General features: G+C 43.2%; 1 protein-coding gene across 1 annotated transcript in view; it reads left to right on the top strand.

Annotated features, from left to right (window-relative positions):
- The first annotated feature begins 5,354 nt into the window (after positions 1 to 5,354).
- Positions 5,355 to 15,644, top strand: part of LOC135241493 (synaptotagmin-7-like) — a 176,904-nt gene continuing 166,614 nt past the window's right edge. Inside the window, exon 1 of the mRNA XM_064311963.1 lies at positions 5,355 to 5,852. Within this exon, the coding sequence (XP_064168033.1) occupies positions 5,819 to 5,852 (34 nt within the window). The 5' untranslated portion in view covers positions 5,355 to 5,818. The remainder of the gene's footprint in view (positions 5,853 to 15,644) is intronic.

Genomic DNA, 15,644 nt, shown 5'->3' with positions numbered 1-15,644 from the left:
CGGGCTGGAAATCTTGGAAGGGCTAGATTGCATGATAAATGTGGGTCTTTCGTATTTTACACACAACGCGGAAAAGGAACATTTGGAAATGCTGAGTGAAGTCATTAAACGATGTAAAGAGAAGGGAGCGCTGATTAATTTGAAGAAGAGTCAAACAGCCTGACTCGAAGTGGATTATTTGGCATCGCGGAGACCAGGGGACTAGCAGAGCGGTATAAACAGAGGTTGGAGCACATCGGAAGCACATCGGCCACAAAGTGGGAGCTACGGTCTATTTTAGGACTTTTTAATTACGCCTGAGCTCATGCACCAGCTTGCCGACAGTTAGCGAAACCGTCGTACGCCGCCTTGCAGGGAAATGACGCGTTCGGGTGGTCCGAGGAGAGCGAATCGGCAGATCTGAGAAGCCTCGCAGGCGCGGTTGCGACTGCGAGGCGACTGACGAGCAGAGGTACAAACGAGCCGCTCGCCGCGGAGACGGCGGCGGGAACTGGAACGGGAAACCGCCGTTCTGAAGAATGCAGAGGAAGAGGCCCTCGTAGCGTATTACTCGTTCGCTTTCACGCCGACTGCAACGGGTTTTTTACGGAGCCAGAAGAAAACATGGAGTGGAAATAATAAACCCGGCTCAGGGGCAGAAAGTGACCGTTGTGACTAACTGCCCAGAAATAAGGGGGAGTGATGAAGAAAGACGTAAAAGCAGCAGAAGCGAGTAACGCTCGATGGGAAAGCAGGGAGAGCAGTGCTCCTGGATCCAGGGTGGACACATGAGACATGGGACTCGCCAGATCTGGAAAACATGGCCTCCACCCTTCGAGCAAATGATAGAAAGGACCTGTTCACATGTGGAAGTAAAGACAAAGGGTGGGGGGGGGGACAGCCTATGTGTTGGAGCCTATGTGATTTACGATCAAGACACAGAGGTTAGCGAACGCCAAAAAGAGGTGCCAGGGTCAACACAAACATGAGAAGCACAAAAAAACAAAAAAACAAAACAACAACATTTACTTTAACACACAGCAACAAGAACCAATACCCGCTAAGACAGGACATCGTACAAAATAATCTGTACCAATATTTATGCATAGGAAATACAATTCACTTTCCCGTTCCACCTCCCATTTCCATAAATGTCATATATCTCTCACATGCTGGAGGGATAATGTGTAAATTGGATTTACTGAATTTATGTAAAATATATACCTGCACACTGCTCATGCCCTTTCACAAAAGCCATACTGCGTCTGATACTTTGATAACCATTTTTATTTCAGATTCAAATTTTGCCACCAGACCTTCCCTGAGGACCATTCCAACTCACTGTTTAAACACGCATTTGCCGATTAATAAATTGTCTGTGGTTACATCTCTTTTGCCCAAAAATCTGTGCGAGTGTAGGGTGATTACTGTAATGGTGGTCGTAATTGTTGCTAGCTTATGCTTTACTGTACTTAAATCTACTGGTAGCAACATAAAACACAATTGCTGCTGGTATACTGGACTTTTGCCTGACAAAGCCATTAGAAGATAGTTTCTCTGCTAAAGAGGTGCCTGGGTTTGCACTGACTGGTGAAATGCGTTATGGGAAAGGAAGGAAGGTCAAGGAAAGCTGAAATTCGCCGCAGAATGGACAAAACTTGCTTGAATCATTTAGAAATTATTTTTCGCCTCTATTTTTAAACATGTATCCCCTGACAACATAATTACAGATGGTAGTGTGAGTGTACAATGTCATAATGGCTCACCAGGAAGGCTCACCACGAAAAAAAACAAAAAACCGCTCTGCTCACATATTCCATAGTAATGTGGTATTCAAATGCATGCTTATTTAACTACATATAAACCAAGCAACATGAATATATACATTTTCACATGTAACTGGAAAAATCTCCACCTTCCTCCAGTCACAGAGTGTGTATGCATTTATTTACTTATTACTGCGATATGGTAATTTCATTAGTCACTTTAACAAGAAGCAATCCTTAAAGGGAGGCAGCTCCTACAGTAACATGTAGCCATGGTAACACTAAATAAGCCCCAGCAGTCAAAGTTTATTATTCAAAAAAGCTCCTCTAGGATGGTGTCAAATCGAGTCGCCACGGAAAAGGTGAGTGCGACTGTCACGACTCCCCCCTACGGCGTTGGAGACCATTCACTTAACACACCATATGTACATCATGTGCATGTAATGGGAAAATTAACACTCCCCCTGGGTGTTAATTAGAAGAATGCCATGACAAAAAAAAAATTAAATAAAAAAATAAACATGCATTAAAAAGTTATCGTCAAGCTGTTTTCTGTGAATGCTTCATAACTTATACTTGTGAGGGTGAGCAGAGTTGGTTCAAAATCCCAGATGATGAAACTGTTATGGTCATTGCTGATTTTTCTGATTGCAATATCACCAGTGAGGTTAAACCGAGCGAGGATGCTATTCTCTGAGTGCGGATTATAGCCTTGGTAAATGTAGTGTAAAATTAAATAATGGTGGCACGGTGGTGCAGTGGGTAGCACTGTTGCCTAACAGCAAGAAGGTTGTGGGTTCGAATCTCAGCTTGAGGCCTTTCTGTGTGGAGTTTGCATGTTCTCCCCTTGTCTGCGTGGGTTTCCTCCGGGTACTCTGGTTTCCTCCCACAGTCCAAAGACATGCTGTGGGGCTGTGCTCAGGATAAGTGGTTATAGATAATGGATGGATGAAAATGAAATAATTCTATACAATCAGATCAAGCATGTGCACACACAACCCTGTTCTGTTTTTTTTTTTACCTGATTATGAAATGAACCATCTTCATGTTTACTGTTGCTCCATTTCTTCTCTGATGTTGTCATTGACGGTTTCAAAGTTTGCATTGTTTGGATTCGCCTCCCTGTAATTATGCTGCAGAATGGTAATTAAGTGTTAGGATCATGTCTCTAGAGGTACAGAGAAAACCTCATCCCTACTTTTAACAAAATTGCATGCTGGGTAACATGCTAATGTAACATTATCTAAATTAATCACCACAGAAAATATTAATCTCTCATGAATAAGCATACTAAGAATATGAATATGCATATTTATGTCTGCATAATATATTATATTGTTCTTTTCTGCATAGCTTGTTCAAACCGGGCAACATACAATGTGTTTCTAAGTAGCCTAAACTTTTAAAGTAAGGTTTTTTTTGTCAAATTTAACTTGGAGATTCAAGTTCCCTAAATTAGTGGCAGGTCGGTAGATATCACTTTTTTGGGTTTGAAAACGCGTCAGATTGATATATGATCCATGGTAAGACCATGTATAGCTGCGCATGCATAGCTTGGCATTAACAGTGTACGGTCCATCTTAAGACCATGTACTGCTGAGCAAAGCGCGCGCTCTACTGCCTACATGCACTTCCTTTCCACTGAGCCATTTTCATCTTTTATGGATGCAGAACAAGAACAAGATACTTTTAAAAAATGTGTTATCATTGTTCAGCTCGATACTTTATCTTGCAGTATGGCCTTTTTTCATTTTTTTTTTTGAACCAGTTCCCTTCCTTATTTGGCCTGTATTTCCGGTTCGGTGTCACGGAGTGGAATGCCATAGCCTACGGTTAGTATTACAGTAAATCCCCGCAACGTCCTTTTCAGTTTGGCAGAGTGGCGGGCAGGCGGGCGCCGTCCTCCCAATAGCATTTTCCTTTAGCTGTTGTTCACTCTGCTGTCCACCCGGCTGAGCTGGGCAGTCCTTTGTTGATAGGCTCCAAGTGCAGGTAGACGACAGGGGCCCAAGTAAAGACGTTGGTTGGTTTGTTGCCCTCCTTCCGTTCGAATCGTTGGATAACAAACGACGTTACATAATTCTATATCGGCCCACGTCATTCAGACTACTTAATATGTTTTTTAATCAACGATTATGTATCGCTTAATTTGGAATGAGAAAGCAAGTAGGCTATTTTAAGACAAGGAAATTAAGCAAAGTTTAATTACGGATCAGGCACAAATACAACTTCAGCGAGGGGGAGGGGATACCTGACGGATAGGTGCGTGTAAATGCACTCATTTAATTCGGGATTTTGTGAAGATTGAAAAAATATCGAAACGTTCATATAGCCCGACAATGTTTCTTTGAAAGAATAAACATGTAACAGTGCTGGACAATACGCACTTAAAAAAAAAATTCTAATCCTTTATATTTTTGACCTTCACTGAGTTCCGTCTTGTCTCATCGTCATAACTGTGACGTCTTCCTTAACTTTGGGCAGGCGGGTCCTTCGAATGTGCGCGGCCAGCAAACCCAGATAGCAAGCGACTCCGGGCCGGATCCATACCTCTTCTGGTCCAACGTCAGCGCTGCTTCCTTGACTTTTACTTTGCAGGTAAGATGAGCTGTACACTGCCGTATTTCGTAGACAGTTGGGAGTCTGTGCAGCTGGTGAAGGCCGACCGCAGGAGCCTGTTTAGCCAGTGATGAGAGAATACCCTCAGGGCTGATGCCCTCCCTGACTATGCTCTCTTTTGACTCTCGCTCCTGAAGGAGTCAACTATTGTTAATCCCAGTCGCGTGATTGGCAATTGGATGGGGGCAGATTAGGATGCAAAACCCAAATTAGTAATTTATAGCATCTACGTTGTTTGGGTAATTTAGACAATTTCATCCAGGTTTAATTATTTATATTCCTTCTGGAACCGCTCTTTCTGGTTAGCCGAACAGAGAAGCGCACAAACCCCAGCTTGTGAATGCTATTCCGCCGAAACGCCCCTGGATGTCGCTAGTCAGCCACAAATTTCGCCCCGCCCCGCATGATCAGCCCGTGCTTACGTATGTGCGCCTGTGCGATTGAGTGTATGTGAATTTATTACGCGTGTATGGGGGATATACAGAAAGGATCCGCAGGCGTATTTACCTTTTCGTTTCCAACGTGTGTAGTTGCTGAGAGGCACGGGAAAGGGGGCGGGGAAAGACAGACGGCCGTGCACAGGGGAAGGTGGTGTCACCTGTTCTCCCTCTACTGTTTCGTCACCGGTTTATGGCACCTGCCACCAATTCCCTTACCTGCCTATTTAATGTCAAGACAGAGTTGAAACCAGTCTAAATGCAAACCAAAGACACATTTGACAGTTGTGTCTACAGACAATTGATATGATATATGACCGTATTAGTGCAAACAAACCATGGGTCATTTAAATTTGGAATCGATATTATATCTACGACCAGCTCTTCACAGAAACCTGGTAACGTGTTTATTACACCAAACACCGAGGATAAAAGAAAAGAGCAATGACGATAAAGATGGTGACTGATGATTTCGCTAATTTTTATTTTGTTATAAATAAATTTTATTTTATGATGACTAGCTAGACCAATTGACAACCGGACACAAACGTGGTAGCCTATAGGCTATACAGAAATGTGATGAATGTGTGATAGCACACGAGAGAAGTCACATTAACACATAAGTACACGAAATGGTTTATCGTTGGGCCACGGAGGACCTGTGCACAATGAACGCTGGGGAGACGCTTTGAACTGCAGCTCCATCGCCCCGTTTCTCCCTGCACGCTCTCCCGCGGCCAGCTCTGTGAGCGGCACAATCTAGAGGGAGTGGGAAAGGAGAGAGGAGGAGAGAAAAAAAGAGGGAGGGTGGAAAGATAGGAGGAGAAAGAAGCGACAGACTGACTACCTGCTCAATCGAAATACGGGCAATCTACTAGCACGCGCGCCCACAAGCACACAAACTGACCAACAAGACAATAAACACGAGCTAGTGGACGGGACTGGCAGAGTTTTTCCACGGGATTAACACACATTGAAATAACCCAAACTATCTAATTTTGAAGAAAGTCGGAAACGATGTATCTGAACAGGGAAGCGGAGAACAGCAAAGGTAACAATGAAAGTCATCGCGTAATTGTACTTTCCCCCCTGTATGTACTGTTTATGTTTGTAAAAAGCAGAATTTGATTTTGCGTATGGTTTTATGATTTCGCGTATTCACGAATATTCTTACTGCTATAATTGTGCGTAGGCAACATGTTATTTTAGGAGTCGGGGCCAGTGGCACTGAATATATGAACATCATTTATATTGCCCGTTGTCAGCGTTATTACTTAGACACATACGTTGGTATTTCTAGTTTTGTGCATGTCGTGCACTGCCATTGATCTCTCATCATTTGTGCATTCCCAGCAGGAAGTGTCCATTACAGTGTCCTATGAAGAAAAAAACGCGATAGCACTTAACTAACAGCATCTGCGATATGGAACTTCAAAATTGTAACATTCGTCGGTCATTTGCCCACCTACATCCCTCAGTTGTTTGCAATGTTGTGCAATATTCACGTCGTTGGCACTTGACAGGAGAACACAATACAAGGTCATAGCATTCACATTCACGGCCACAAGTATGTGTGTATGAGTGCATCCGTGCGGGTCTCCCGCCACCTCCGTCCGGGTGCGCTCCTTGCTCGTCTTCTCGTAGTGGATGCCTGAAGGAATTGTTAGGGGTAGACTTCAAGCGTGAAAACGGGGGCATCCGTTTGTATTGTTTCTCCCACACGTTTTTGGCGTGGTTCCCCAATAATGTGATGTTCAGAAGAATTTCCTCCGCCAATCTGCTTCCTTTCCAATTACAGCAGTATATTCCTGGCGTCATTTCGCTGTGGGACAAGGGAGCACGATTCCAATTATCGACGAAACACTCGGTACACAAGATTAACACCTGCTGCTGTGGAGCGGGCGGAAGAAAAGGGGCGCGGATTGTTTTGTTCTGTTCTTTTTGATGTTAGGTAATGAGATCTGTGTAGTGTCGGTGACGGAATAATGAGACTTCGTTGTGAATTACGGTGTGTGAACAATGTCACAGTACAGCTGGGAATATTAAGGATGGACGTGTGGCACTGAGAAAACCATAGCCCTGCCACTGAGCAAAACTGTCTTCCACTGATTCAGAATTATTGCTACTTTGGTAACGTATTTCCCAATCGACCCAACACTGCCGTTAACAACAGATATGTAAACACTGAACTGGATTGCTGAAATATTCGATAAAAGCAATCGCACGTCGGAATATACTCGGCTGGCGACAGACAAGAATCATCGTCAGGCAAGTGAACAGACGTTGATACAACTCGTGCAAATATCCTGAAGTTTTCCCGATCGTATCTTATAGCTAGTTGTTGAGCTAGTGTATGGATGCGTAAGCGCATGCCACTAGGCTTGAGACTGCCCTGATTGGCTGATCGTTTGTCTACTTGGTAATGGTTGCGGGAGGGGGGGTGACATGGAGTGGCACGAGACCAGGGGATCGTTCCCTTCCTTTCCTGCGGGTGGTTTCCCACACCGTAGTGCTCTTTTTTAATTCCCTGCACGTCTCAAGGTGGAGTTAAGAAGATGGTGTGTGTGTTGCATGTGTGTGTGTGTGTGCGCGCGCGCGCGCGATTGTGCGCGCGCTCGTGGCGGTATCTGTATGAGTGAGTGCAAAGAGAGTTCTGCTAGACGTATTTATTGTGGACCTTTGGTAATTACGGTTGCAGCTACCTGACGCCGACCAGCCTATATGCATGCATTATTCGAGGATGATGCTAAAATTCGTATACTTTCTATCTCGATATCATGCATATTCACTAAACATATATTACATTTCCCAGTTTGCCTCAGCGAGCGGTGTAATTGTCCCCTGACCTTCAGACATTTTTGCAGCAGCATGACCGGGAAATTGGGATGGATAAGGTGAAACCGCTTGGTTTTTGATATCGTTGTGCGTTCTCCTATGCTTGGCTCTTGTGCGAGGTAGCCCGTTAAGCATTAAGCCGGTTACCCTCTCCCCCTTCTCTTTCTCCATAAGTCAACTATCTTTTCAGTAAATACTCTGTGGTGTTGAGGGAGTGCTGCGACAGCCCTCAAACACATCAGATGGTTAGTGTGTTGAAGCGGGAGTTGGTGTTAACGGCTTCTTTGTTAGTTTGCCGGTAAGAGTCGCAGAAGAAAGCAATCCCCCCTTTTGACACTGTGTCACTGTAGATGAGAATCAATGGACAATAAAAATCACCGGGAGTCATTTTTATAACGCCTGCAGGATCGATGTCTCTCGTCGGCAAATGAACACAAAAGGACAACCCGCTACCTCTGTTGTCTCTGCAGAGCCATCACAAAATCGGAATATTTCTTCGCTAATATTGTGTTATTCTATTTTTCTACTTTTCTGGAACATTTTAAAAGGTTGAAGCAGCGAAGTCTGTGAAAAAGCAATCCACATCAAGCATCCCGAACACTTGTGAAAGCCAAAGCTTCATTTGCTTTGTAATAAAACAGACAAGCAAGGGCCATGCATTCAATGTTATGAGACATGTTTTTTAACGCCCCAATATTTTGCTAAAGGTTTCAGAAACACCCCAAATCCGTTTCCGTTAAAAAAAGGGATTATCGGATTCTATATGGGAAGAGAAACTTCGGCTACTACAGTAGTCTCAGTTAATCAATACATCATCGATTCATTGTATCATGTTCAGGATGAGGGTTTTCAATAAATGATGAGGTTCTCAGTGCACGATCTAGGATTCAACTTGCTTTTTGTCCAAAAACATGGTAAAAAGAGAACGACAACATATGGCCTTGGATTTTGGAACCCCTTATGTCCGTCTCATTAACTGACAAGTAATGCAGAGGTTGTAGCTTCAAACAGCTGGTGAAGGGCTGTTCTTCTCTCCTTGAGTGAACCACTCAACCACAGTAGTAAACAGCTCAAACCAAAACGAAACAAATGCTTTTGGTTATTGGTATAAACTCAAATTTCCCTATGAAACACCCAAAAGTGCTACTGCTAATCAAAATGAACATGAACGAATATTTTAATCTCAGAGCACTATTTCATTCAACTTAACCTATTATTGAACTGAAAAAATTAATGGTTGACTTAAAAAAATACAAATACAAATTTGCATCTCCAATAACAACAACATTTGGAATGCCCAATTATGCCGCGAACTATGTACAATAAGCATGCTCATATACGGCCCTTGCTGCCTCGGGAGAGCGCCTAGAAGCCTCCGAAACACGCGCCTGTCAGATGCTTATAGTATTTTCAGAACGCGGCGCAAGCCGCGCACGCGCAGAACTGGATACCTATTCATACGCGTGACCGGACAGCAAGCTACTGATGCCCGGACGGCCAGCAGGAGTTGCTCGAGCAAAGAACAATGCGATCTCTACCAGAGGCCGAGGGATTGCAATTCTCCGCGAAGCTGACCAACTCCAGTGGTCACTTGAGGCATTGCAGTTTAGTAAGCCTTTGGTGCCGAAAAGTGATTTCCTCCATTGAAGTCCAATCAAAACTACAATTTCTTCACTTAATTCCAATTTGGTCCGCATGGTTTTACGTCACAGTGCGCACCTGCTTACATGGGCACGTCCGTGCATGAACGAGTATGAGGCTGTGATTGACTCATCGATTGACTTGAACCGAGAGTTGCCTGCACAAAACCGATGTATCAGAATACGTTGAGTATTGAACATTGACCTAGGATTACCTGAAGCCACCATCATTACGGTTTTGATTTGTGGTGGAAATTACCTTAATTTCCCCCGGTTGGTGAGAAGAGTCCAACAGACTTGCACACAATATTCAGTTCAGATATATTTATTCGGCCGAACAAGACAATCCACACAGCGCCACAACACGTCTGTATGAAAGCTCTCAGAACAGGTGAAAAGCCATTCATTTCATACAGTTAAAAGTAGGTGAAAGGCGGCTTCTGGAATTTTCCCAAAACCTGTCTGTCTCAAACTGTTTTGCAGCTTGTCTCTGATTGGTTAAAAATATTGGATTTTTGAGATACAGACTTGTTTAGACGTTCTGACTTCTTCAAGGCTATCATGTCACAGTGACTAAAAACAATGGAGAAATACAGAGACAGTTTTCTGGGGAAAATAGGAACACACACGGGAGGGGCTATGCATTCCCAATAATTCTCAGTTAGACAGAAATGATATTTAAAATGATTTCTTAATCTTATATAGAAGCGAGTAAATATGTAAACAGTAATTTCTCATTTTTCCCTTACAGATTGTATTGTTGTTTTGATGTTATTTATGTTAATATTACTGGTAATAATGTTACCTGCCATAATGTTCTTCTGTTCATTGTTCATGGTGATGAATCGTGATGAAAAAAAATGAAAATGAAGATGCTTCAGAAGTTGTGGCTTGCCGGCTGGCTATAACTACTCATTACTGTTTGTTGCGGTCGAATGCCGCGGGTTCACGTCATTGCGCTGCGTTTACCGGTTTACCACGATCCTTTACGTTTAGGCACCCAGTTTGCACGCTCTGGTGCCGAAAGCCCCATGATCAAACATGGCAGCCTCCACGAATTGGCGTCATACACCGTTGAGCAGCTCCCATAGGAATCTATGGTACCAGCAAGCGGAAGCTGTCTACAGTTCCTGTATATTTCAATGATCACCACCACACCTGTGGTATATATATATATATAGTGTGTGTGTGTGTGTGTGTATGTGTGTGTTTTCTTTTAGCAGAGATATTCCAGTGTACGTTTTTGGGTTCATCTGGCCGCAGAGGACATCAAAGGTTATGTGGGATTCTTTCAGTTTATGGCTGACCAGTGCTGGGCTGGTCTGAGTCAGTGTTCAGGAGTAAGCTGCAGGGCATTTAAGACCTCTGAAATTAGCATAAAATACATCCGACTAATATTTGTGGTTCAAATTTTAATTTAACAGATATCCTCCTGGAAGTCCTGGAAGATTTTTTTTTTGGCATTATTATTATTTTTTTGTCATAAAACACGTATTTTGGAAGACAACAACATGTTGCAGTGAAAATATTTTCAAAAAGGTATATTTTTGAAAATTATTTTGTAGTCTAGGTTTCAGCACGGAAGAATGCGTGGTTCTTGAGGTAAAAGACGGGCGACTCATGTCCCCTGCAGGGGACAACAATGAATTGGTGGGTCTTGGAAGGTTAAAGTGACTTTTGTAGCGGAGTTGCAGTGGCTGAGAACAATGCGCTTTTAGCGCGTTTGCGCGTTTAGCTTCAGGTTCAGAATTACCGGCACTCCAGGCAGCCACTTTAATGTGCAGCCTTCCATTGTCCTAAAGCAGCCTGGACTCCAGGGGCTCAGTCATTAGATCAGGAACCCCGGGCTCGAGCGCTGGAGAGTCGCGGCGTCTCTTTGGTTTCCTTTCAGTCGGCAGCTGATTTAAGCTGTGGACACAAAGCCCGTGGACGCTCTTGCTAATCTCAGGTTAAACGAAGCACTTAAGCACAGAAACACTCCGTGATCAGCGGGCGCAGTGGGATTTCAGTTGATCTCTACTTTTACGAGGTCTGGAAAGAAAACCTCTTTTGTGACTCTAATCAATTGGTTCTTGCACGTTTTTGCCATCATTATGTTATAGGTCAGTGATTGAGTTGGCTTAAATCATCGCTACCTTTATGAGTTCCACCTACATGGTTAAGCACATGATTAATTGGATGAGGTGACTGACAATTGATTTATTAGCTAACTACAATTTCAGGAGTAGGGTCATCTCACATCTACCTAGTCGAACTCATAGTACTATAGTACTAAGGTTAACCTGGTCAGGCTCATAGTACTGTAAGGTTAACCTGGTCAGACTCATAGTACTGTAAGTTTAACCTGGTCAGGCTCATAGTACTGTAAGGTTAACCTGGTCAGGCTCATAGTACTGTAAGGTTAACCTGGTCAGGCTCATAGTACTGTAAGGTTAACCTGGTTAAGCACATAGTACTGCAAGGTTAACCTGGTCAGGCTCATAGTACTGTAAGGTTAACCTGGTCAGGCTCATAGTACTATAAGGTTAACCTGGTTAAGCACATAGTACTGCAAGGTTAACCCAGTCAGACTCATAGTACTGTGAATTTGTAAGCCTCTATGAAGGAAGGTTAGTTCTGACGGAACTCTCTTTTCCAAACAGGATAGTCTCCATAGTTATTCAAAAACACTGCACCTGTTCACTGAGTCCATTTTAGAACACATTACTCTGACAGAACAGAGCCAATAATTCACAACTACTTTGCCCAGCACGCGTATTTGCACGACTTAAAAGAGTTGTGCAGATCATTCTGTGAATGTGAAATTCAGGTCTGCTTTGATGCATAGGCCATTTGGCTGTGTGATATCAATGATGATGCCACAGGGCTGTGGTACATTTTGTGCGATGTTATTTTCTAGAATATAACAGCATTTTATATGCCCATTACTTTGTGCCCAAATTAACTGTGTAAGGGTCGGGGTTCTTTAGTAGGCAGGATGTTTGTACAATTTGATGCTCAACTCAGGCTGTAGTCTTTAGCACGGTGAAATAAACAGAGTAATCAAATGATTGTGTCATTTATTGACTGGTGATGAGCTTGTGAGTAATTGCAGACATAAATATGGCAATCAGTTTGGGGCAGGCTAGGTGAGGGATTGGCTGGTTGCAGTGGAGGGCGGGGCAGGGCAGGTGAGGGATTGGCTGTTCACAGTGGGGGGCAGGGCAGGGCAGATGAGGGATTGGCTGGTCATAATGGGGGGCGGGGTGGGTCATGTGAGGGATTGGCTGGCCACACTGTGTGTGTGTGTGTGTGTGTGTGTGTGATTATGTGGGTGAGGCTGGCTACTGACTGGCTGGTCATGGGTAAGACACGCAATCCTGAATAAATCTGCTCCTTGTCTGTGAGCCGGATCCTGTGTCAGTGGCTGAGACACTGGGTCTGGGTTCCTGATCGAGAGCTCTGTAAGTTTACAGTCCGTGTGAGTCATTCAGGTGATGTGTTTCTTCAGTGAACTGAGTATGGAAAACATGCACATTGAGCAAGCCGAACCAAGCATTTTAAAACACTAACTAACTAACTAACTAACTATGTAAAATTACTAACTAACTAACTAAAATGTAAAATTATCATTACTTATTAGGCAGAGGTTCCTTATTTGTGTTATGCGATTCACAAATATAGGCATTTATAGAGTGTGTAGTCTTTACATTGATTTCACAGTACAGTTTTCCTTGACAATGGATAATGGATAATGTTTGCGGCTAGATACTGTATGAACGTAGTGCAAGTAAAACTGATGGTTTGCAAACGCATTTTAGAGGATAGTGCAGCTATCAACCCCCATGTCCCGAAATGTAGACCGGAGATGACTGGCCTGCTCAGAAAAAAAAAAGAGTCATTTTATTCTTTTTTTAGAATTTATTTTTTATGAATCCAAATAAAAATGTATCCCCATGGACTAGCCAGAATAACGGAGTCTTTTGTTTTTTTATGGGGTAAAGACAGCTACCTTCTAAAACCGGCGTTATGCAGTCCCGCCCTGGAGAGAAGCAGGGTCTGCTGGTTTTTGTCGTTACCCGGCACTTAATTGACCAATTAAAGCACTCGATCGCGCAGTTAACTCACTTCACCTGGTTTCCTGAGCCGGTTGCGCGCCGAAAGGCGAAAGCGAATCATTTGTTTGTTATTTTGTTAGTCATGCACTGCAGGCAAGATTAATTCCAGCCTTTGGCTCCTGAAGAGCCGACTGCGTTGAACTTAGCTCAGCGCGCCGCTGACGGCTGAGATTTACAAGGGATCAAGGCACAATTTCATAAAACGTAGTAGGCGTGAAATTCACTCCCATGTCTCCGGGGATAATTGCAAGGGACTTTTTAAAGATCCCCTGCTAATACGGTGCTTGTTTGATGACAGATATGACATCTGCGCCTCAATTGCTGAAGGAATGACTAGTCTGAGCTGGACTCAACTGACCTCTTGTGAAGTGAGCTGAAAATTTAAAGGCACAGTACGGACACATTTGAAGTGAAGCAAGGACTTTCCAATAGAGTTTCACTTTTGTTTGCTGTATTTTGACAATGTATATCTGAAAATCTGAGGGCACAATCAAGTAGTTATTCTAGTTACAGCCATTTCATACTCTACACTGCTTTTTCTTGTTACTGAAACTAAATAACTGGCTTGTTATTACAGACGTGAATGTTGTGAGAAAGTACTACAGTGCTCCCTCACTATATTGGTTCCCCTTATAATGCCTACCACCAGCTATTACTCATGTACAAGTTTTCCCGTAGGAAGCGATTGCATTTTTGCACTATATTGCCCCCTGTTGTCCACCAGCTGCCAGTCCCCTGAGCTGATGAAATGATAATTATGATGTGCTGATGATAATTCCTTATTTAAATCCGTGTTGTACGGGCAGCAAATAAACAAACAAATAAATAAATAAATAAATGAAAAAAGCAAAGGAAAAAGGTGATTCACACACCTAATGTTGACAGAAAATAAATAAGTATGCGTTGTTGCACACAACATCGGCAAAACTTGTTGACAGTAAATTACAGTTGTGAGAAAGAAGAGGCTTAATGTTCATGGTCCTGATCAGGAGTTTCTCCCAAAGAATTCTGGTTAGGAGGCAGCCTTTTTTTAATGCGCTTCTCTATCATTCGATGTAGAAGATTTTTCAGACTGTATGAAGTGTTTAAAAGAAAAGTCCTGTAAACTTGGCGACTGGCTGGTGAACTGGAGAGAAGTGCTTGTACTCAAACTCTGTTCAGTCTGGCGGTGAAGCCTCACGGGAGCATTTGTTGGAAGAAAAAAATGATGGGAAGAGCATTACAGTACATTAATGTTTAATTATGATATGACTGATGCACTGTAGTTACATTTTTTTTTACCACCACTTTATCGCCACCCCTGATTATCGCCTAGCACTTTTTTTGCCGGCGGTAAAAAGTGGAAGCACATTATCACACTTCCTGTTTGTATGTGAAATCCTACTTTTGTCGCTTAAAACAAATTCTGTCTGGAGACAGTGTGATCAGCAACACTGTGAGGGGAGGAAAGAACACTCTTGGGAAGGGAACACTGAACCCCAGCAAAGGCAAGTGGACTACACTACCCATGACTCAATAAGGCTCGGGGTCAGGGGTCACCAAGAGATGTTTCCTGGGAATGTCGGGGCAGGAACATTGGCTCCCCTTGGTGGGGTAGCATATTGCCGGAGGTTTAAGTGTATACACTCATTTTCAGTGAATAAACAATCTGTGTTGGGCGAGACAAAATTAGTTCTCAAAAACGTCCAAAATGGAGATGGATTTTCAAAACCTGTTTGCCATCTGGGAAGTAATAACTCTTTCCTGCAAGCTGTCCCCGGTGGCAGGGATGACTGGGAAATGTAGTAGCGAATATTTTAATGCCACAAGCAGTTCTGGGAGGCCGTGGTGCTCAGGAATTTTACAGATAATCTCTGGGTGCAAAACATTAGGATGTCCAAAATGACGTTTGACCTCCTGTGCAGCATGATCGGGACCATCGTTGACAGGGGAAGCTCATGAGTTCATTCCCTACATTATCATTTATTAGCAAATTCTGTTCCACTGCTGTTTATCAAATAACATCAAAATCCACCTTGGGTGACTGTAAAAAACGCTTTGGCGATATTCAAGGATTTTAAAATGTATTTTAAATTTGGCATTTCCATGCGGCCTTTTTTTATTTGCACGCGCATAAAATGGCTTAACGGAAACATTGCTCCTGACTAGACGTTTTACCACGGCTTCATAGGAACATAGCGCAGTCAGATAAGGGGTAAGCGGAATGAGACCATGATAAATGTGGCGCTTGATGGCTGTGCTACTGTAACTACAGCAGGAGGATGACCTCAC

Source organism: Anguilla rostrata, chromosome 16 (genome assembly GCF_018555375.3).
Source record: "Anguilla rostrata isolate EN2019 chromosome 16, ASM1855537v3, whole genome shotgun sequence".
Classification (NCBI taxonomy): Eukaryota; Metazoa; Chordata; class Actinopteri; order Anguilliformes; family Anguillidae; genus Anguilla; species Anguilla rostrata.
Note: the sequence above shows the minus strand (reverse complement) of the source record. Positions and strands in the feature narration are given on the sequence as shown.